At 48.5% G+C, this 21,110-nt stretch overlaps 9 protein-coding genes across 12 annotated transcripts; 5 read left to right on the top strand and 4 right to left on the bottom strand.

Moving 5' to 3' along the window:
• The first annotated feature begins 787 nt into the window (after positions 1–787).
• On the top strand, positions 788–7,588 carry FOIG_03481 (uncharacterized protein). Of its 3 annotated transcripts, none has more exons than XM_031201359.1 (3): positions 788–1,069; positions 1,169–5,260; positions 5,324–7,588. In XM_031201359.1, the coding sequence occupies exon 3, from the start codon at positions 6,647–6,649 to the stop codon at positions 7,121–7,123; it is 477 nt and encodes a 158-aa protein (XP_031068883.1). In that variant the 5' UTR covers positions 788–1,069; positions 1,169–5,260; positions 5,324–6,646; the 3' UTR covers positions 7,124–7,588. The 3 variants fall into 3 exon arrangements, with proteins under 3 accessions (XP_031068883.1, XP_031068884.1, XP_031068882.1); XM_031201360.1 differs by having other exon boundaries at positions 1,169–6,213; positions 6,341–7,588; XM_031201358.1 differs by having other exon boundaries at positions 1,169–7,588.
• On the bottom strand, positions 2,945–3,253 carry FOIG_03483 (uncharacterized protein; the record flags this gene model as incomplete). Its single annotated transcript, XM_031201363.1, has 1 exon — positions 2,945–3,253. The coding sequence occupies one exon, from the start codon at positions 3,251–3,253 to the stop codon at positions 2,945–2,947; it is 309 nt and encodes a 102-aa protein (XP_031068887.1).
• FOIG_03482 (uncharacterized protein) lies at positions 3,395–3,700 on the bottom strand (the record flags this gene model as incomplete). Of its 2 annotated transcripts, XM_031201362.1 has the most annotated exons (2): positions 3,395–3,626; positions 3,684–3,700. In XM_031201362.1, the coding sequence occupies 2 exons, from the start codon at positions 3,698–3,700 to the stop codon at positions 3,395–3,397; spliced, it is 249 nt and encodes an 82-aa protein (XP_031068886.1). The 2 variants fall into 2 exon arrangements, with proteins under 2 accessions (XP_031068886.1, XP_031068885.1); XM_031201361.1 differs by having other exon boundaries at positions 3,395–3,700.
• A 2,657-nt stretch (positions 7,589–10,245) lies between the features above and the next one.
• On the top strand, positions 10,246–12,560 carry FOIG_03480 (uncharacterized protein). The gene is made up of 3 exons (XM_031201357.1): positions 10,246–10,645; positions 10,699–11,628; positions 11,688–12,560. The coding sequence occupies exons 1-3, from the start codon at positions 10,391–10,393 to the stop codon at positions 12,249–12,251; spliced, it is 1,749 nt and encodes a 582-aa protein (XP_031068881.1). The 5' UTR covers positions 10,246–10,390; the 3' UTR covers positions 12,252–12,560.
• Positions 11,606–13,892, bottom strand: FOIG_03479 (glutathione peroxidase). The gene is made up of 2 exons (XM_031201356.1): positions 13,255–13,892; positions 11,606–13,170 (listed from the first exon to the last, which is right to left on the bottom strand). Exons 1-2 carry the CDS (start codon positions 13,505–13,507, stop codon positions 12,698–12,700), a joined length of 726 nt encoding a protein of 241 aa, XP_031068880.1. The 5' UTR covers positions 13,508–13,892; the 3' UTR covers positions 11,606–12,697.
• A 117-nt stretch (positions 13,893–14,009) lies between these two features.
• FOIG_03478 (uncharacterized protein) lies at positions 14,010–15,870 on the top strand. Its single transcript, XM_031201355.1, has 2 exons — positions 14,010–14,357; positions 14,458–15,870. The coding sequence occupies exons 1-2, from the start codon at positions 14,327–14,329 to the stop codon at positions 15,711–15,713; spliced, it is 1,287 nt and encodes a 428-aa protein (XP_031068879.1). The 5' UTR covers positions 14,010–14,326; the 3' UTR covers positions 15,714–15,870.
• A 147-nt stretch (positions 15,871–16,017) lies between these two features.
• FOIG_03477 (uncharacterized protein) lies at positions 16,018–17,030 on the top strand. The gene is made up of 2 exons (XM_031201354.1): positions 16,018–16,218; positions 16,271–17,030. Exons 1-2 carry the CDS (start codon positions 16,103–16,105, stop codon positions 16,800–16,802), a joined length of 648 nt encoding a protein of 215 aa, XP_031068878.1. The 5' UTR covers positions 16,018–16,102; the 3' UTR covers positions 16,803–17,030.
• Positions 16,848–18,689, bottom strand: FOIG_03476 (uncharacterized protein). The gene is made up of 3 exons (XM_031201353.1): positions 18,096–18,689; positions 17,815–18,035; positions 16,848–17,763 (listed from the first exon to the last, which is right to left on the bottom strand). The coding sequence occupies exons 1-3, from the start codon at positions 18,252–18,254 to the stop codon at positions 17,298–17,300; spliced, it is 846 nt and encodes a 281-aa protein (XP_031068877.1). The 5' UTR covers positions 18,255–18,689; the 3' UTR covers positions 16,848–17,297.
• A 1,780-nt stretch (positions 18,690–20,469) lies between these two features.
• FOIG_03475 (uncharacterized protein) lies at positions 20,470–21,083 on the top strand (the record flags this gene model as incomplete). The annotated part of the gene is made up of 2 exons (XM_031201352.1): positions 20,470–20,646; positions 21,033–21,083. 2 exons carry the CDS (start codon positions 20,470–20,472, stop codon positions 21,081–21,083), a joined length of 228 nt encoding a protein of 75 aa, XP_031068876.1.
• Positions 21,084–21,110: the final 27 nt, after the last annotated feature.

Here is a 21,110-nt window from a genome sequence, read left to right as displayed (position 1 = left end):
TTCCGGCATAGGTCTATGCTTCCAGTCTAGATAGCTCATCATACATGACACAACGGGGCTAAGATCAAGAAGGAACCTGCATACTGACACTGACACCGTAGATAGTCTGGTGCGCAAGTAGTTTGACGCTATGGGAGAAAAAAAAATCGAAGAACTCAGGGGAAAAGAGGCTTCAAATTCAATCTGTCCAAGCTTTTCACCTTTCTGTCGTACAAGTCAGTTCAGACTGTAGACTGGAGGTAAGATACTTATCTCTCAGACACTCTCGGAATCGCCGACGAGGCTGCGATAAGTCAACTTCTCCCACTGTCACTGGTTGTCACTACAGTACTGGACGATACTGTAGCTCTTGGCAGTTGTCGATCACATAGCATCGACAGATGCAGGTTCGAATGGTTCCTGACGACAGGAAGATAAGATATCCGTTATCATATCCGTAATGGAAACAAAAGATCTTTATTGCGTGCGAGCTAGGTACCTATCTCAAGCGACAAAAGAGCCAAGACAGGCCAGGATGCACCAGACAAGGAGACTTGCATACAGACATCCTGGATCCATGTAGCGACAAGGGTGACAAAACCGCCGCCGGGTGCACCTTAAAATCATCCGCTGCATTTGCATTTGCAGTTGCAGTTCCATATCCACAACCATAGGCGCTAAAGCGATCCACTCCCGGGGCATCGTAAGCACCCTTGACCGTGGTCAGGTCAGGTCCTTTTGCAACGTGACTGCCCAATCAAAAATGTCCATTCCTTCGTCTCAACCATCTCCATCTCCACTGAAGACAACCTCATCCACTCCCCATGCATCCATTATCGACAGCTTAACCACTCGCGCTGTGACAAAACAAAGTCTCCCCGCCTCTCAGAAGCAAAAGGGCCAAGCAGCCTGGGGTTGCCAAGGCTCACGATTAATCCTGCTAGCTGCGTTAGCCACCTAGGTAGCTACCTCCTTACAGTGGAGAGGCGGAGGAGGAGCAGCAGTACCAGTAGCAACAACAGCAGACGAGAGAAGCGTCAGTCAATCTTGAAATCACCTCGGTTCTAGCTCGCTTGCAACCGTGGATCTTGTAAGGCCTACCGTGCCGGCATTGTGCAAATCAATTAAGAACAGGGGCCCTATTGCCTACAACAGCACGACACAGATGCTAACATTCATCTGGCAACAGCGCCGTCATGAAAGATATTATCCAGAGGCTCCAGAGCCGGGCTTTCTTGCAGTTTTGCTAGGTTGGCGACGTCGAACCTCGAAACGAGTATCCGCTCAAGTCCTACCTCCGCGTTTGCTGGCCGCCTTCCACTTTACCTTACCACATATCTTCAATTGCCCTGGCAGCCCAAGACCAAGCTGGTGAGAGGCAGTGGAACCAACGAATCTCTCACCCCGCAGGATCATACGCAAGACAACCGCGCACAACACATGGCAAGCCGTGGCCCAGGATGACATGAACAGGGCTGATTACCCCCATGCTTTGAGACAATCAGGACATCCCTCACTGATAACTGGACAATCATAGCTGTGTCGGAAACATACAGATTTGTTCCGACTGCTCGGTTTATCTGACCATTACCAACTCACGCCATGATTATGATGACGAGAAATTCGACTGGCGGCAATACCACGGAGACACTTGGAACATTGCGGTACATGTCTCTTAGCGGTTGATCCTGAGGCCAATTAGTCACGACAAGGCTAATCACCCAGTTGCCTAGCGGTCAACCGTGGCGGCGCCTCAGAAGCAGTTTAGGCGTGTCAGAGCTTCTATGCATTCTTCCACCAGACTTCTTCAGCCATGTCACACAGACTAGGCGCTGTCTAACTTCAACCGTCTTGGTCCATGCAGTCAATAGCCCTTGCTGGTTCCCCCCACTCGACCCTCTCTCGTGCTGAATTGCGCCCGTCCACTTACATCATTTATGGACTCACAACTTCGGAGACAATTTATCTGCTGTGCAAGCCTGTTTACTTGGCTCACCAGCATTTTCCATTCGGTCTAGAATTACGATATGATCCCTTCTCAATTTACGGATAGAGCCCGAGACCGTGAAGTTCCAGAGGAAGTCCCAGAGCTTGACCCACGCCTCCTCGGCCGAGAAACCCGAAGGTTTCAAGGACAGGAGGATGGAATGCCGGGTGTAAAATCACAGCACATTCTCAATCTTTACAGGACTCTATAAAGTTTGTGTTACTGCTAAATATTCTCATTACAAATGGCTTCCGAATTTCCAAGATTTCACACTTCAGCGATTCCAAGAAAGTGGTTGCTTGCATGCAAGAGATGGATGCTACCCTCGCACTGAGGACAGACAGCCACACCTATGCACGCCGCTCTCGTCATCTGGAACCACTTCAACACCACTACGCACAGCGCTGTCCTCAGCCATTTGCAACGGTTGCCATCATCGCCCTGTCTAGTAACACGTATCCATGCGAAGCACTTTTCAAAAGTATCCAGTGTCCAGCTATCAAGGATCGTATGCTCTGCACCGTCGCGTCACACCACCATGAGATTTGAACTGCCCTGCACTAGTTATCGTGAAGTGTGAAGCATGGCTGTCCACCACATCCGAATGTGCTTCACCATGCATGTCCGCAAATTCGACGAAGCAACCCTCCCTAGGTTTCGAAGCTTTAAGCGTCGCAGCCACATTTCTAGAACATCAACATCCCACCGATCCTATCACTCCTTACGTACGTTTATGGTCGTAGTTGGCTCAACCGCGGGGGTTATCAGAAGCCTTGCTTGACGCCTTGGCGGCTTGACAATAGTCCCCTGGTTGGTGGTACGCATCACATCACACAGCAAGGACAGAAAACTGCATAGGCATTCTTTCGGTCAGGCACTCCAACCGTTTCGCCGCTACTACACAACCATTGCGCTGTAGTCATTTCTCATCGTTGCGCGGTACAGTTTAGCTTACATGAATGCCATCTGTGATCGACTTCAACTCGGCTCTTCTATCTTCAGGGTCAGAGCCAGCTCGGTACTGCTCAAATCCAATCCAACGTTGCTCGCAAGTGTCGGCCGGTCCCGAGAGAGGACCAATCTCAAACACACACTATCAGGAGCCGATAAGGCAGTGATCATCTTGCGCAGGTCAGCTTTAGCGGCTGCATTCGTGGAGAGCTGCAGAGTTTCATCGGTGTCTACAAGAGTACCGATCCTTCGGTCAGGGATTAGGAAAATGTCCACTAAACCGGGATCAACCCGAAGGTTGGGAGCCCGAACACGACAGGGCTTGGGCTCATTCATACTCCTGGGATGCAGATGTGAAAGGAAGACTTGAGACACAAGCGGACCAAATAAAGAGTCTCCTAAACGTGATCGTCGCTGATCTCTAAACTCGATATAGATGCATGAACCCTTCCAGGCTGATCACAACTCTTTTCATCGTCATTTCAAGAGTTCCTTGCACAGAGCCCTTGAACGAGAGCTGGTCCCTGCAAATCCGACCCCGACGCTTATCCTAACCCTTGAATTTTGAAAACTCCCAAGGCTGGTTGGAAACAACACTATTAATGGAGAACTTCTTCGTTGCAAAACGTCTTGACGCCGGACCTTCCGCTCACCGACAGTACTAGGCAAAACTCTTATCTTCCTCCGTTGAAAGCCAAGATTCACTGGACTTGTCCTTAAAGTCACTATGTGGGCTATCAGTAACTGCTTGACATGCAATACATACAAAAAGGGTCGGATCATCAAACATGCGTTTGCAAATGTTGGCAATCGCTCTTCGTCAAGCCCTTCGAGATACCCCTGCTTTAAAAACGCATGGTGACAACAGTGGCTGCGACAGTGGTGGGAGTACTACAGTGATTTTTCCTCAGCGGACGACGCGGTAAAGACTACAACAATATAGGTCAAAAAGCTTCAATGGTTGAATGCCGTGACCTGGAAACGACTACCGGCGCCTCTTGTTTTGAAGCAATCAATCAACACACAAGCCAGTCAATCCAACGTATCGACAGAGACGGTGTGCGGGGGCGGCAAGGGTCTACATTGGTAGCTATTCCGAACCAAGCCCAAGCTTGGTTCTAGCCGCATACACTAAACGATAAAATCGTGCGTTAGAAGGACCGAACGATGCTGCATGGAAGCCAAGCTAGGGTCTAAGCCTCGCACTTTGCAAAAAGCCCTCTCTTCCAGCACTACCAATCTCTCCCAAAGTGACAGGGGGCGCTTAGAAGCAGCAACCACTCACTGACAGCGAGGCATATCCATGCCAACCAGGTCTCGGTCGTCACAGTCCCTGTCGCCGGCTCATCAACCTTATTCAGTTACGATACTCTCGTTTCATTGGCTGCTGATGCGATTGATGAGTCTCTCGTTTCTCATCGCTGGAAAATTAAGAAGCAAGCGCTACATTACGAAAAACTAGAGCAGTCCAAGGCCCAAGTCGAACTAGGGACCCAAGGCTGTCTCAAGCCTTTGGTCATAGTCGCATCTTATTATGATACTAGGAACAAGTTATTTTCGGTTCTAATGACCGCCTCGGTATCGTTTTACGTCTTGGCTCGCATCTGAATGTCTATTTTTTGATCGGATTCCCACTCACCCGAGTTGTATACTACGCTTTGCCTGAGAGCTGATAGGCATTAAATGCAAAGTAGATTAAGGTGTGCGAAACCTCGAGGCAATCATTTTTCTTGAAGGCAACCATGTTGGATACTGGCCCTTATCCTTTATTCGCGCAATTGTGGCTAATCCTTGTTGAAAACGCTCTTCGCCAATACCCGAGACACAAATGTCCGACAGGAGCTGACGGTGTCTTCACACTGCTTCAATTCGAGCCGCTTGCTTGCACAACCCCTGCCTAAGCGAGTTCCCCATGTCTGCTTCACGCGGCTGTTGAGCTAGGCTAATGAGAAGTCGGTCTGCTCCCCATCAACCACTAACATAGCCCATGATCTTCCAAGAATTTTTGAGGCAATGGGTAATTCCGCCATTCTTTATCTCGTCTTTCGGCGACTCGTAGACTCTGGTATCGCTTCACGAGGGAGGCAACCGACATTGATGCGTTGGGGTTCATTTCCGATTTGCCACAAGCCTGAGATGAGGTTGAATGCTACGTTGCTGGTAAGGTAATGGTGAGCGAATCAAGATTGGTCCTGAATTATACCAGGACCCGACTGCTCCGGGCGAACCACTGCTAGTTTCAACTAGGCCATTCACGTTGGCTTGAATGCTGCCAGGCTGGAGGCTTGGTCTATTATGGTGTGGCAGGACGTCTGTCGGTTATGATCGGTCCCCTCGACTCAGGTACGCATCATGGCTACTCGTCAAGTTTATAGTGCTGATGCTTTTGGGTATCATGATTCAAAGTCTAGCAAGTTAGCCTGACATTGATCGATTGAAACAGTTTGGAGTTTGGACAAACGGGACTAGGGTTCAAAAAGCAAATCTCACCCTAGTTTATCGTGAGCCGAGGCTCCCTGGCCATCTGCCTGAACGGTCTAGGGCCCGAAGAGTTCATGACAACGGCTTTGATCGACATCCAGAAACCCCAAAGCCATGCAACAACAAGTCCCTGAAATCTCTCATGAAAGGGTACTGAAAGTATCGTCTCCACGTCCCCAGATTTCCCCGCAAACTGGGCGGACAGCTACCGATGCGAGTTTTGATGTCGGCTTCATTCAATCTCGTCTTCACGTGCTGGACATAGTTTATTATCACGTAATAGTATTGCTGTTTTGACTAAAAGTCGGGTCAGGGGGCATTCCCAACGCATCTAGCCAAGTTCTTTGGCAGCCACCCTTGATCTCCAACAGCCCCGACAAGAAGATGGAGAACCCTACCGACCCCGCGTCTCTTGGTGTTGGTGTGTCATGAGATTGCCAGCGCGGGGATGGGCCAGGTACCCTCATGCACATAACCTGTCTCTTAAGTTTCGGCTTCCGATGAACAACTTGGGCTGTTTGTCTCGGACTCTCACCGTCACTGACTTGGCTCGTGCGGCTTCAACAGTCGATTCTTCTCAGGTCCCTTGTGCCGAGTATGGAAAATCGTCAAGCCGCAGAGGGCCGAGCCCTTAATAGCATGATGGTGGTTCATAGATCAGCCACACCACTCCCTTAATGCAGGACTTGGACGTTTGTAGAAGGCCATTTACGAGATTTGAAGGAGTTGAAGTCACCGCCAGCACATTTACAAGTACACGCATGCCCTGGTAGTCATGGAATCTCGTGGGCATGGAAGCGTTGGCGCGCTGCGAGGTATGGCTCTCCGCTCTCATAGTGCAAAAGTTCCACTTGAATCACATAGACGACGGGTTGATATGGGTCTCGTGCGCGAACAATGCTCCGGAAATCATGAACGCTGATAAAGATATCCTGCCTGCAGCTTGGCTCTTTCAGTTCTACGTCGACCGTTCGAATACGATATGCATTCTTCCAGACAAAGCGGGACGGTCATCACCATAAGAATGCTCCCCATTCGTCCCCCGCATTCCCCAGACTTTTTGTGATGGCTTGAGATGGTCTGGAGGGGCGGAGCAATTCTAATAACGGACGAAGCAACATTTCTCCACACGGAACGAGAGATGGGTACATAGGTTTTTGCAGCGCAGTGCCGCATGGCAGGTCACCATGCTATTGAACGGCGTGCATCGCGTTAATATCGCCGAAAACTGTCCTATCAACTCGCTTCATGACCCTCAGGCGGCATCGCAACACGTCTTGCTTGTCAGACAGGTGGATACCTAATTTGCGGTATTCAGCTGGCAATGGTATTCGAAAGCTCACTCCCCTATCTTTTATTCGTCGCTTGTACGTAATTCTCAAGCTGCCTCGATACACAAACCGACGAAGGGCCGGTAGCGTTGCCCACAGGGCAAAGAGGCTGCGAAATCTCTTTACCTTTGAGTTTTCTGTCTCAAGTAATTGCAGTTTTACTTCTCGATACGGAACAGTCTCAAAAGCCAAGTGGCTAGTGGGCTTGAGTTTGACGATCTTGAACCTGCATTTATTTGGCTCCCGTCATTTCCCTTACCGCTTGGTGTTGGCGTGCGGCCGTTCTGTGTGGGGGAGGGTGGCATTGCAGACTTCTGGAAATCTGGGGAAGGCAACGCAGAGGAAGAGATGGCATATCGTGGTTATCCAAGGTAAAAGTTTCTTCACTATCTGACGGCGGAAGGCTTTCCGCTTCCTCAGTGCAGGGTATACAGATTGTGGCTTTCGGCCTCTCTCGGTGCGCGGTGGACAATCAGTGATCGACACTCGGTAGGCTGATGGCCAAGTCTGACGGTGGCTTGATCAGGACATCCAATCAATCCAATGTACAGGCGAGCTCTGGAAGATGACGACAATGATGATGATGTGGTTGTGTGGCAGCTCAAGATAAGCCTTTTCTGAGGGAAGTGTGAAGTGCAACAAATCTAGGGTAGGGAAAAGCGACGTCAGGCGGATATCTGAGATGGCAATGATGAGCCTCGCTTCCAGTGGTTTGACGTTTTGGCTGAATCCTGGTGCTTTCGGATCGAGATCTGTCAACCAATGTGGCAGATGAAACCATAGGGCTACTATGTTTATCACAACAAAGATCTTTTCTTTGTTGAGGAGGATACATGATGTTGGTTACGTTGACCTTCACAAACCGATGATATCACAACCATGAGTTTCTGGTAATTATCTACAAAGCCCTCGTCAAAGGATTCTTCACCGAAATAGTGACGACAAGACATCAGTTTGTTATCACAAGCATCCGCATCACCAGGTACTAACGTATTTCGAGGCTCGCTGAATCTTGTTTCTGGGAATGGCCTTCATTGATGGATGGCAGGAAAGTTACCCTTAAAGCATTACCATTTCACTGGACAAACGATGAACCCACCGTAATTGAGTGCACTATGCTGTGGTAAGTTTGTATCCTCTTCATGCAATTTCCTCATGATTAGAGGCATGGGATTCTGCCACCACATTGCCTAGGGTAGGATTCTTGGACAAGCTGTTGGAACAAGGGGAACCAAAGCCGCAACGTGTTGATTGGATCTGGACCGTTGATTCAGGCTGAAAGCTTACTCTCATGATCAGATCCCAATGCCGAATTTTCCTATCCGACCTGGCACCAGGCGTCGTCGGGGATCATTCGCCGCCTTTGAATCTCGACCAGCGATGAGGATCATCAGATAGCCCCGTATGACATGGTGGTCATCTCTTACTGTTGGATATGATATCCTATACGGCTCTTATGCGGCTGTACGACTTCGGTGATTCCGGTAATCTAGGCAGCAGATCCTATTCTCCTCATACTGTCCTCCCTCGTCGACATCCATTGGTAATAGCAGGCGCTGACACATTCGCGCACCGTGAAATGGAGGACGAGACTCGGAGATATAAGGTATTGAACACAGGCGTGTAGGACTTGATGCTTGTTAACGTTGCACGGAGAGCTTATGGCACGGCTGGGTTTGTTATTGACACCAGATGTTGTCTTGAGGTCTTACAAGTGGCTCGGCTTACGTTTGCTTTCGACCTTGCCCTGTGCAACCTAGATGACTGAGACTTGGGCGATGCTGTTAGTAGATGTGATGGCAGGAGCTTTTTTCCAGTAATTGCGATCCTCGGTCAGTCTTCGAACGCAATGGATACCCAGCACAACATGTAGAACTGTTCTTTCGTATCTCTACAGTGGAGTTTGACAACAGGAACCCCGAGGCGTGGGAATCGTAGGTTTTGAGTTATGTCTGCGTGATTCAGGCTCTATTGGCCCTTAGTACCCGAAAGACATCCGTAGACCAAGATGGCTGCGACTTACCCCTGTAACTTCGAAGGTATCGTATCACATACTCATCACTTGTCTCTCGATGTGTATGGGAATAGGTGTTCAGATGTATGACAGCAGGCCTTGATAACAGAGCATCTTCCCAAAGCCCAAAGCTCCTATAAGGTCAAGCTTGGTAAAACCTATTTCAGCTATGCTGTTAATTTGAGAGTAGCAAAGGAAGACGAATCAATCTCCTATTCGTCTACGAACAAGAAGCGATTGGAATTTGTTGTGACCGAAAACAATTCTCTGTTGATGGCGCAGTTGGCAGTGGAAGCCATCACTTGACATGAATATCTAGTCGGTTTTTCAAAGCCCGCGCGAAAAGTCCTCAAGCTTTATTGCTGCCGTATAAAGCTATCCTTGGTAGTTGGGAAGCCCAAAACCGAACCCCTTGGATTGAATCAAAAGTCTTCTCAGAGGAGGGGTCACCAGTATCCTTGAATAAGGATCAACTCCAGATGACAGATATGCTGGAGCATCCATATCGAGGCGCTGTGTAAAGACTTAGACTGGCAAACCCACTTTCAACTGATCGCTAGCCTGCGCATCATCGATGATACAATATATTGTTCCGAGCTCGAGACAGCCCGTGGTCCGACTTTCGCACATAGTGATTTCGTTGCTGCCGAAACCTTTCATGAGTGTCTTATAATCGAGTCTCCTGGGTCTTTTGGACATGGGTGCAATTGATATTGACTTGGATTGCTTCCTACGACAGGAGAAATGAGGAAGGAGATCCGAATGTGATCTAGAAGAACTGGCAACAGATTGTGGTTGACCATGATACAAGGCCCAACAGTAACTGATTTGCAGCAATATTAGAAAGACAACATGACCAGATCATTGCCCGAGACAATCTAATCGGAAAATGCCACAGCGGAATCAATTGAACAGTATAATGTAGTTTAAAGTATTAGTGCCGTTCTTAAACTGTTGCCTACCGGGATTCCACTCTATCATACTATCTGTATTCCGCAAAACAGGGATAAATAGGCAGCAGAGAAAACAAATCTAACTATTGGGAGACCTAGGTTGATTATAATTAAAGTGTCATAATATATATTCGGCTCCTCAAACAGCTGCCTAGCATCTATCGCCGGGCTTGGTGCAGGATATGAATAATGCCGGGTAGCTTGGTTTGAGTGATAACTTCAGCTCTTTTGGGTTTCGGATTTATTGGTACATACATATTGTAAATAATCTGTTAGAGCAATTAGTAAGAACTCTATAGCGAATTGTGTTGAAGTCTATATCCAGAGCTATGTTTAAATGGAGGTTAGAATTAACGGGCGCTTGCGGCAACAAAACCACTTTTGACGCACACTCAATCGTAGCATATTGAGTATCACATATCACAACCACAACAACGAAATAGTGTACCACAGTAATTTCTCTGCCTTGGTTCATCAGTATTCAATAATATCTACGTAGAGCGACCCTGTCACGTGTAATAAGGGGTTGCTGGGTCAGAGCGCCACAACAGTGCTTGCAGTTCACATCGTTTAGGCACCATCATTCTTGAAGAGATATATCAGGAGAGTATATCAACAGAGAAATTGATTTTAGTCAAGAACACAAAGCTCACAGTTTCTAATACCCATTAATCTCACGAGTCTCATTGCAACCATGGATCAATACTTTCTTGATCACGCTCAACGCTATCAAGAGCTGGTGAATCGCTTCAAACCAACACCTGTCAAGTCCAAGACCAGCAATGAAGAGTCCAACCCTGACATCACTATTGCTACTCGCCTTCGGCCGATGCTCGACGACGAGAAAGAAGGAGGACAGTTGATTGGCGCCTTTCCTCGAAACAACGCACCTGGCGTGATTGACTTACACGAACTGCGGAGACCAGTCAGGGGACCTCCTCCTTTGGTGGTCAGTACAAGATATCTCGTATAAAGATAGTATGGTTACTGATAGAATTGCAGTCTACAAACTATCGTGTGGACAGGGTCTTCAACTCCGAAGACACAACCGAAGGCATCTACCAAGAGCTCGTCAAGCCTCTTGTCCCCTGGGCGTGGGGCGGCGGTGTTAGCACCATGTTCGCCTATGGCCAGACAGGTTCAGGCAAAACATACACTGTCAGCGGCCTCGAGCGCCTCATCGCTGAAACACTCTTCTCGTGTGATATTCAAGGTACTCGCAACATCTTCATCTCTATCATCGAACTCGCGGGTAACTCAGCCTCTGATCTCCTCAACGCTCGCAAACCCATCTCTATCCTGGAGGACTCTTTCGGGTCGACTCATCTGGCTGGAGCTTCAGAGTACCACGTTACAGATGCGGATACTTTGATCAAGCACATCAACAATGCGGCATCTTTCCGACGGACTGCTTCTACGCAGAAGAACGACTCTTCGTCCCGCTCGCACGCTATCTGCAAGATTCGCCTCGAGAACCCTGAGCTCCCCCAATCTGACGACGGGCTTCTCTATCTAATTGACCTTGCCGGTTCGGAGGCCGCAAGAGATGTCACCGAGCATTCAGCCCAGCGCATCAAAGAATCTCGAGAGATCAATGCTAGTCTTTCTGTGCTCAAGGACTGTATCCGCGGGAGAGCCAGTGTCGACGCTGCAGGGCTCGCCACTGGCAAGAAGGTCTACGTACCGTTTCGACAGAGTGCTCTGACTAAAGTTCTGAAACATGTTTTTGATCCTGCTGCTGAGCGCAGCTGCAAAACCGTCGTCGTGGCCTGTGTCAACCCAAGCTTCCTTGACGTTGGCGCTACCAAGAACACGCTGAGATACGGAGAAATGCTGAGAATTACCGTCCCTAAAGCTGCCGTGCCGAAATATGATGCTTCAAAGCCGAGCACCTGGCCCCAGAACCTGCTCCACGACTGGATTCTCAAGAACGTAAGTCATCGAGTACTAGCTTGCTGTCAATAACAACAACTTGCTAACACCATCTACAGTCTGGCACCCCGCCCGTTTCTCCTACAGCTCTCGCACCCAAAGAGACGGGTATCCAACTTCTTCGACTCCCGGTTCCAGAGTTCATCACACGCTGCCTCAAGACCCCGGGCGTCACGCTCGAGCAAGCGACCGCCTTCCAAGCCAAATTCTGGCGTCTTCACATCGATTCACAGCGAGCCGCTAACAACAAGCCAAAGGCGACCCAGAAAGACGCCAAGTCGGAGAAAGAAGCAGCTGGAAAACAGGGACTTTCAAGCCAAGACCCGAGACCCGAGATGGCAGATGTTCCATTCAAAGAGCGTCTTCGGCCAGGAATGGTGGTTAGCTGGAATCCGTCTGATGACACTCCAGGATTCTATCGTCTGCCTGGGCGTAATCTCGTCATGATTCTAAGTCCCGAGGGGGAGGGAACCTTCAGATGCGCTGTCGCTGTTCCTGCAATCATGCCAGGAGCTTTTGAGATTTACCTATGGCAACAAGTTGTCGCCCAGGTTGATACCATGGAAGCGGAGGTCTGGCTCGAATACGACCCCGGAACTAGGTATTACTATGAAAACGTGTAAGATGAGTGGTTGGAGGAATTTGGGGTGAGATCTTGGTATGAGATTGTATGTAGTCGGGTGTAAGTGAGCCACGGATGATCGGAGGGTTGTGACATGAGAAAAGATAATATGGTATCACATAAAAGTTATTGCAGTAGTGAATATGCTTCGGAAGTACATGGTAAAATGATTTATCTGTTTATTGGGTTACTGATTGGTATGTCGAAATTATTCCAATGGGATGAATGACGCCAAGCCACAAAGCTTCATGATTATCAGATGGGTTACAGGCAGAACAGTCCATAGTTGGTTAAATCCTTGTATTAGTTTATGTAGCAGTACGCATGGGCCTAAAAGCCCTCATTAAAACTTCATAATCCTCGTGTCGCTGTCTGGCCCCAACAGGGTATCTCATTTTAGATTGAAGGGGTTCAACAGCACACCTTTTGTCGTTCACCCATCTCAAATTAAGCCTCAGCCTTCTCCGCAAGAGCCTTCAGGATAGGCTCCTCCAGACTCTCGGGCTTGGTGGTGCTAGCCCAGCGCCCCTTGACCTTTCCATCACGCCCAACAAGGAACTTCTCAAAGTTCCACTTGATGCGCTTGAGGCCCAAAAGACCCGACTGCTGGTCCTTGAGCCAGGCCCAAAGAGGGTTGGTGTTGTCACCGTTGACCTCGGTCTTCTGCATGATGGGGAAGGTCACGCCGTAGTTGAGCTGGCAGAACTCCTGGATGTCGTCGTCGGTGCCGGGCTCTTGGCCACCGAACTGGTTGCAGGGGAAGCCGAGAATGACAAAGTCCTCAGGGTACTTCTCCTTGAGCTTGGTCCAGAGCTTCTCGAGACCAGCATACTGGGGAGTGAAGCCGCACTTGGAGGCTGTGTTGACAATGAGGACGACCTTGCCCTTGTAGTCGGCGAGGGGAACCTCTTGACCGCGCTCTGAAATGTGTTAGTTGAGAGTTATGAGAAGGCTATCATGAGAGTGGTGTGGTTAAGGCGGGGTATGAGGGGGGAGACACATACTGTCAAGAGGCTTAAAGTCATAAAAGCTAGTAGCAGAAGCCATCTTTGAAGTTGTACTCAGATGACGAAGATGGTTATGAGTGATATTTCTCTGGTGAGGACTGTTGTGTTTTGTGTTGAGAGGTGAAAATGGTGGGGAACGAAAAGAAGTTGTAGTGGTGGTGGTGTAGTATTTATTAAGCCAGCGGGAACTGGAACTTGATGATGGCCGTAAAGTCAACCAACGAGGAGCAGTAGCACGCCACAGGGACATTAGATAGGTACAGGTATAGGTGCAGTAGAATTGGTAGCAGAGGAGCAGGGAATAAACCTGAAGAAACAATCCGAGTTACACAATAACGGTAATTGATTGTATGGAGACTGCTTCTACACTTCTACAAGCCTCGGCACTTGACTCCATTTTTGGTTTGGTGACGTATTCGGGGTGGAGTGATCGGGGTCTCCAATTCCGCCGGTACCGAAGATTCAGATAGATAATAGGTATTTGGAATTATTCCTGACGTTCACTGAATTGTTTTATATGTTTCACGTTTATGTGAGCCGAAGTATAATAAAAGGATATATCTGGTCAAAAGCGGTTAAAGTGCCCAGCTGAAGACCATCACTCGCTAATCAGAACAAGACATGCACTACAAGCATAGCTTCAACTGTATAACTTAATATCAGAGGCCCTTTCTATACACTCGGTCTTTTTATATAATTCTGCCAACCTCTCTTCTTCTATTTGGAATCAATTGATATCGGTGCAACACTCTGCCGATTTATTTCATAGCTACTCCCCGGCTCGGTAATAGCTCCGGTTCGGATTTCGGAGCTGCCCCGCTAAAGACATTCATGGATTCTCAGAGGAGCGGCCGCTTTATCTCTTATCGATAAGACTTATCTAAAGTGTATGTGGCGGTGGTGGCGCGGTCTGTACGTCACTACTGGACCCCAACTCTTTCCGATTCCCATCTGATCGGACGCCAAAACGTTGATCATGCTCATGACAGGGACCGAGACTACAGCTTGAATCTTGCTTCTCAACTCAGTTTTGTTCATTTCAGTTCGGCTTACTCGTGTCCTGTTGGATATGGACGCAAAGAGAAACATCGTCGTCGTTGGTAAGTCACCTCGCCACTTACAGGGCTCTCTATTATCCCCGTCATATCTCAACAACCTCATCTCATACATCGGACCACATAAGGCTGACAAAAATATCAGGAGGCGGCATCATTGGCTCAACCACGGCCTACTATCTAACACGCCATTCGAAATTCAACCCAGCCTTACATACTATCACCCTTCTTGAGGCTGCTCCTACTATCGCACAAGGTGCATCAGGCAAAGCTGGCGGTCTTCTCGCCCTCTGGGCTTATCCAGAATGCCTAGTTCCTCTCTCATATCGCTTGCATGCCGAGTTGGCTGCTGAACATAACGGGCCTCAGAGATGGGGTTATCGCCAACTCGGCTGCGGAAGCTTTGATGCTGTCGTGACGCGCGACAAGATCAAATCACTCCAAGCCAACGGAAATGGAAGCGCAAACGGCAGTGAGAATGGAAAAGACTGGGAGAAACTGCCGAAGCAAAATGGCGCAGCAAAAGAACTCCTAGAAGAAGGCATTTTACCGAAGGATCTCGACTGGGTAGACCATAGCATTATTAACAGCTGGTCTGAGATGGGCGCACCCGGAAAGACAGAAACATCTCAAGTGCATCCCCTACATTTCACAACAGCAATCGCAGAACTTGCTCAGCAAGGTGGCGCTCAAATACACACCAACGCCAAGGTAACCAAGATAAACTCCACAAAGAATGGCGTCGAAAGCATAGAGTATCTAGATCGCAACACAGACGAGACGAAGACCATTGCCAGCGTGACAGATATAGTCGTGGCAGCTGGTCCATGGACGAACAAAGTCTTGCCTCGGGCCAGGATCGAGGGCCTAAGAGCGCACAGCGTTGTCTTCGACGCGAACGTTAGCCCGTATGCTGTCTTTACAGATATTCAGCTCCCTCCGGATTTTATACCCGAGCATCGTGCTAAGATGGGGCAGAAAAGGAGGCACAGGGGCAATGTTGATCCAGAGATTTATGCTCGGCCTTTTAATGAGGCCTATGCCTGTGGTGAACCAGATACAAATGTCCCGTTACCCGAAACCGCAGATCAAGTCGAATGCGACGAGGCTCAGTGCGACGACATAATCTCATATATCAGCACGTTCAGTCCCGTTTTAGCCGCGGCTCCCATCAAGGCGAAACAAGCATGTTATCTCCCAAGGCATATTCGCTTTGGACAAGAGAGCGGACCTTTGATCGGCAGAACGACTGTGCCTGGGTTATTCGTTGCTGCAGGACATACATGCTGGGGAATTCAGAATGGTCCTGGGACGGGCAAGCTCATGTCCGAGTTCGTGTTTGACGGAGGGGCAAAGAGTGCCGACGTTGATAAGCTGGACCCTCGGAAGTTCAAGGTTTAATAACTCTTGAGCAGTTGGATATTAGGTAGATATAGACGATTAATGAATAACATGGGGTCTTGGCATGAATTTGGTGTACCAGACTTAATAGGTTTGCGTGAGCAAGATGAGATGATTCCAGAAACCACCGACTCCATTACAAGATGTGATCTAGGCAAGACATGCTTTTCTTATAAGATTTGCTGGAATCATCATTACAGAAGCTTTTCTTGTTGCCCGTACTGGTTAAGGTATATAAAGAGGTTGGCGGGTTGGATCACTTTCCACTAGCGTCCCACTTCTCTTATCGATAAGACTTTGCGATCAAATTTTGGCGGGCATTTTTTGGACGTCTTAACCGTCTTGAATTATCGACATCTCAACCAACACAAGAATTCACATTATCAACCATGGGTCGTGAACTCCAAAAGAAGAAGGCCCGCTCAGGCCGCCAGCCTATCCGTCAACTTAACAGATCCAAGAAGATCCTTAACCCCCGAGGCAACGATGCCATTGCAAAGAACTGGTATGGCCAATCCCCAAGCCACGGATGAAAGCGCAAAGCTAACTCCCCAAAGGAACAAGAAGGAGACTCTTTCTCAAAATTACCGTCGTCTCGGTCTCGTAGCGCGTCTCAAGGCTCCTACCGGTGGAACAGAAAAGAAGCTTGGCGCAACCACAACCCGCGCATACCCCAACGATCCCTTCTCTATCGCCACCGTCGAGAACGCCATTGTATCCGAGGCACGTGTCGAACGCGATGCTGATGGAAAGATTATCCGTATTCTCGGCGAGGCTAAGCCTAACCCGCTTAACGATCCTCTGAACGACCTCGATAACGACAGTGACGCTGAGCCTGCCGAGGAGTGGGGTGGCATTGAGGACGACGCTGATGCGACCGATGTTGTCAAGACTCTCCTAGAGCAGAGCAAACAGCCTGATCTTCCCAAGAAGAGACATCAGAGTACCCGGGAGAAGGAATGGTTGGATAAGCTCGTGGCCAAGTATGGCGACGATACAGCGGCTATGGCCAGGGACCGAAAGTTGAACCCCATGCAGCAGACCGCAGCAGATATCGCCAAGCGAATCCGCAAGATGAACAAGGAGTAGAAGCGGGATACACGGAATAAAAGCAGGGCTTTGGGGGTGAATAAGATTGAGTCGCTAAATCATCAAGCATGGAGTATCAAAACTGGCTTAAGAACAGAAGGCGTTGGGAGTTGGATTCGAGCATCTTAAAATATAAGACGCCGTATACTTTTCATTTCACACGGCCAAACTTTTATACTGTCCAAAATATAGAATAACCGCAAGCATGAGAGAATCCAAAGTGCCTTATATATATGTGCGTGTGTTTGCATGGGTGCAATGTCTAAGTTAGATCATACGCAGCCAAAGGCCCCATCCATCTCCCTTGTCTCCGCGAAAGCCATGACGCCGTTAAACGCCCCTCCTCGACCAGAGGCGTTATCTACCGTACAAAACATGTGAACCCCGCATCCCAGACGCAGTTTCCCAGGCTATTCCACACCCAATCAAAATGAACACCGTTGCATAAAAAAGAGACCGATATATCCTTTCTTTCATTTATCACGCTGTTGCTACTTAGTGCCCCCTATCGTAGTTGCCGGCGGGGAATTGTGCGGGTACATCCTCATAAGGATGACCACCTGTTGGGTTGGCGTAGCTGGCAGGCATTGATGGAGGAGCACCGCCGGAGTGGTACTCAGTGTCGTTGTCGAAGAGGGTGTTGTTTCGAGGGGGGAGGGCACCAAAACGGTCGGGATCCTCGTCATCGGCGCTATAGGGGTTGGCATCGCCATAGCGGGAGTGGCTGTTATAGCTGTTGTTGTTGTAGCCACCGCCGTAGGCACTGCCTGAGGGCTCGTGATCGTCCATGTCGACTCGCTCGTAAGCCTCATCGCCGTGAGGAGCCATGGAGAAAGCAGCCTTGTCAGGGTCGATGTTGTCGCTGCCCATCTGGCGGTTATCGTAACCTGGCAGGATGTTGTGGTTGTTGTAGTAGTTGAGGGTAAACGCGGAAACAAAAGTTGAACCAGCGAAGAGGAGGCTACAGAGGAGGTTAGTAAGTATTCAGCAGAGATCGAGTTGAAGCACATACGTTACCAGAACACCACAACCGACAATACCCTTGCTGATGCTGCAGGCCTTTCCACATTGACCAGCGGCATTGTAGGCAGCCTGAGTAGCAAAGGCAGATAGCCATATGATTGTGAAAGCAGCGTCAACAGCAAGCATGGCATGCGGTTGAGCAAAGCGACGAGTGCGGCCCCATCGGGGAGTCATGATGAGGAAGATCCATGCTGGGACAGAAAGGAAACACTGCAGATATCGTTAGCTCCCTATACACAATGTGAAATAGAAGTCGAGATGTTGACATACCACCGCGAATGTCCAGCCATTCCTTCCAGTGACCTCTGCGTCCTTTGCATTGAAAACACCAATTTGCAAACACCATGCTACCAGAGATATGATGATCTGGAAAGAGTGAAGGCCAAGTTTCAGGTTGGGGACGATGTCGGGGTCGATTTCAAACCGCATATTGGAGGTCGATGTGAAGACTTTCGAGATATGTAGGAGGGAAGATTGGAAGGAGATTCGAGAAAGCGATCTGCTCGTTGATAAAGCCAAAAATCAGGCTGCGAAAGTATGTGTGTGTCTTGTTTGTTGGCTTTTCAGCTTCAATCGCAACGGCTTAGGTCGTCTCAAGCCAAGATGAATCGGATCGTCGTCAATGCCTCTGAAGAGATGAACTCGCTAGGATGGATCAGATGAAAACGCAAAAAAAAAAAACACAAACAAAGAGCGTTATCGTTATTGAGAATGTATGTATAGAATCGATGTTGTTTTGTGTTGACAAAGGGTCAAGTCGTTAATGGACGTTGGGATGAGTGCGAATTAAGTTCAATGGCCAACTTGGAAACCGAACCCTGACGAAACAGGTTCCAGTTCTACTCAGGTTCCCTGGCCAGCGGGACCTCCTCCAGCATGACGCCCGCCCAAGCCTAAGCCTCCACTGGCTGGCCACGCGTTGCTAGACGCAACAGCGCTGCAGTGACAGGGCTGTCTCGATGTGGCTGTGTGGCTTTGTATTTTCCCTCTAATGGGATCAATAACTTGAGTCGTTCTCTAGATTATCGACTAATTCATCGACCATGTCAGCGCTAGATTCAGGAGCTTAATGCCCCTAAGACTCGACAGGTTCTGCGTTACCGTCAAAGATGCCTTGTGGAATTTACTGTATGCCCAAGGACTCGCCAAGGCATTACGGACACAGCTGCGCCACTGGAGAAGAATTTAGGGGACCACAGCGAACAGAGTCAACACCAATTAAACGCACTGGATTCCGAAATCTGCATAGCGGTATCTAAATTTATGCTTCAGCTGAGTGACAGGCCTCAGCAGTTTCATCATCATTCCGACTTTTATATAATCTCCATCCGAAGCGCTCTATATGTATGTAGTGTTGCTCATTGCTATAAAATCCAACGGTTGTCAATTCACTAACAACCTGATGGATCTGATCTGCACGAGGACACCAAAAATGACTGACGCCACGATCATTACGCAGCCTTGTTGACTTTCATGACGTTGTTTATCCGGATGTTACGGATGCTTCGCTGTTGTTGCATTGGGTTGCTCGGCAGATGCATCTTGAACACGAAGTGAATGTGACTCTTTATTCATTAGACTCACATGACATGAATTGACTTGATGATACAATGCAAATTTTGACTCTGATCAACGTGTCACTGATAAAATGTCGCAATTACGCGACAGGAGCCACAGCGGATGCTAACGGGGCCCAAGTCCAACCTAATCTGCCTCTGAAACGGTCATATCAACAAGGGTCTATTACCTCAGCCTATCGTTTTCCACTGGCATGTATCTACATGGGAATAGCTTCGGTTTTGCCATTTCTATAAGATATCAAAAATCCTGATCTACCATTCTGAAATGGTTCATTTTGGATAATGCAATGAAAGAAATTGGATGCATAGTTATATCTCACAACAGCTGCCTGCAATGTCTTTCGCACAAGACCCCGGCTAGGTTTGATGAGTAGTGACTCGAATTAAGCACTGGAAAATTGCAGTCCTTGAGGATCCGCGCAGTAATATTACTCCGTCTCGAGAAGTCACTCCTCAAATCTGAATTGCAAGTTTATCTTCTTCTTCTCTTTGTACTCGCATCAGTACTGAACCTCACAGATCATTTAGAGGGAACAAATGTAGGGTTGACTCCCGAAACTTCGTGTTCTCCTTACGAAAGCTCGCAGCTCAGACCACAGGATTATATCAATGGCGGAATGTTTGAAGATAAGAGAGTATCCTTACCGTCGGACAAGCTGGTACTGGACCTTTATCGTATCTAAGTCGCCACAGGAAATAAGACCTCTACTATTGATATGATCCTTCAATTCGTGTTCTGCCGACTCTTGAGCCCAAAAGAAAGTGTCAGTCTGCATGCAATAAATGCGACGTATGCCTCAAAAAGGGAAAGGATACACAGGAATGAGGCACAGAATCCATGCCCATGAAGAACAAATTCTATGACTTGAACGACACCACTATCACAATCTCCACGACAGAAATTGACTGCCACTGCAGTGAAGAAGCTTCACCTTACCAAGGTTAACAGTCGACATATCTGCGGCATTGGCTCCATGCTTAATAGGAAGAGCATCACTTACTACTCATGTGCCCTCCTGGTCTTAGGGTAAACGAGCGTTCTTCGGCTTTTCACGGGAAGCCCTATGGCTCTCATCATTCCCGAGAAGCTCGACTACAAGAGAATAAGGAGGGGTGTTGTTGGCGAGCACGATTTCAGTCAGGGGTGTGCATGCTTCCGTTTCTACTCGAACTTGGCTGTGCCTGAAGCAACGCATCCCGGAGAGAAGCCTCTATCATGGGGTTCGCATGATCGATCCGCAGTCAGTCACTGCACCCATCCTTGACGCAATACTGTTGAGAGCGAGTTAGGCCTCACGTATATTGAACAGAAGTGTTAAGATGGAAGGGATGATGTTGATTCAACTTGTTGATCTTGATAAAAAGGAAGGTCTGCTCAAGGTGTACTGGGGCTACACTACGTGTCTTCAAAGTCATGATTATGTCAAATATTACTATGCATTATCCCTGGAGTGCCTAGCTCAACAGTCCAGTTCAGTTCAGTTGATTCAGTTGTATTTGATCTCATATATTTGACGTCACCTTTCATCCACTTGTCTCACGATGCCCTCATTTGTCTTGAACTAACCTGCAAACGGATGATAAGCCCACCAAAGAATAGGCATCACCAAACTCAACAACTCCTCAGAAGAAGGTTTTCTGGGTCTGGCACAAGGTTGACTTTTGTACTTCTGTGTAACCACCCCAGAAGAGTCTCCAGTCTCCA

This window comes from Fusarium odoratissimum (genome assembly GCF_000260195.1).
Source record: "Fusarium odoratissimum NRRL 54006 unplaced genomic scaffold supercont1.4, whole genome shotgun sequence".
In the NCBI taxonomy this organism is placed as follows: Eukaryota; Fungi; Ascomycota; class Sordariomycetes; order Hypocreales; family Nectriaceae; genus Fusarium; species Fusarium odoratissimum.
The sequence above is the reverse complement of the archived record's forward strand: the minus strand, read 5'-3'. Positions and strand labels throughout refer to the sequence as shown.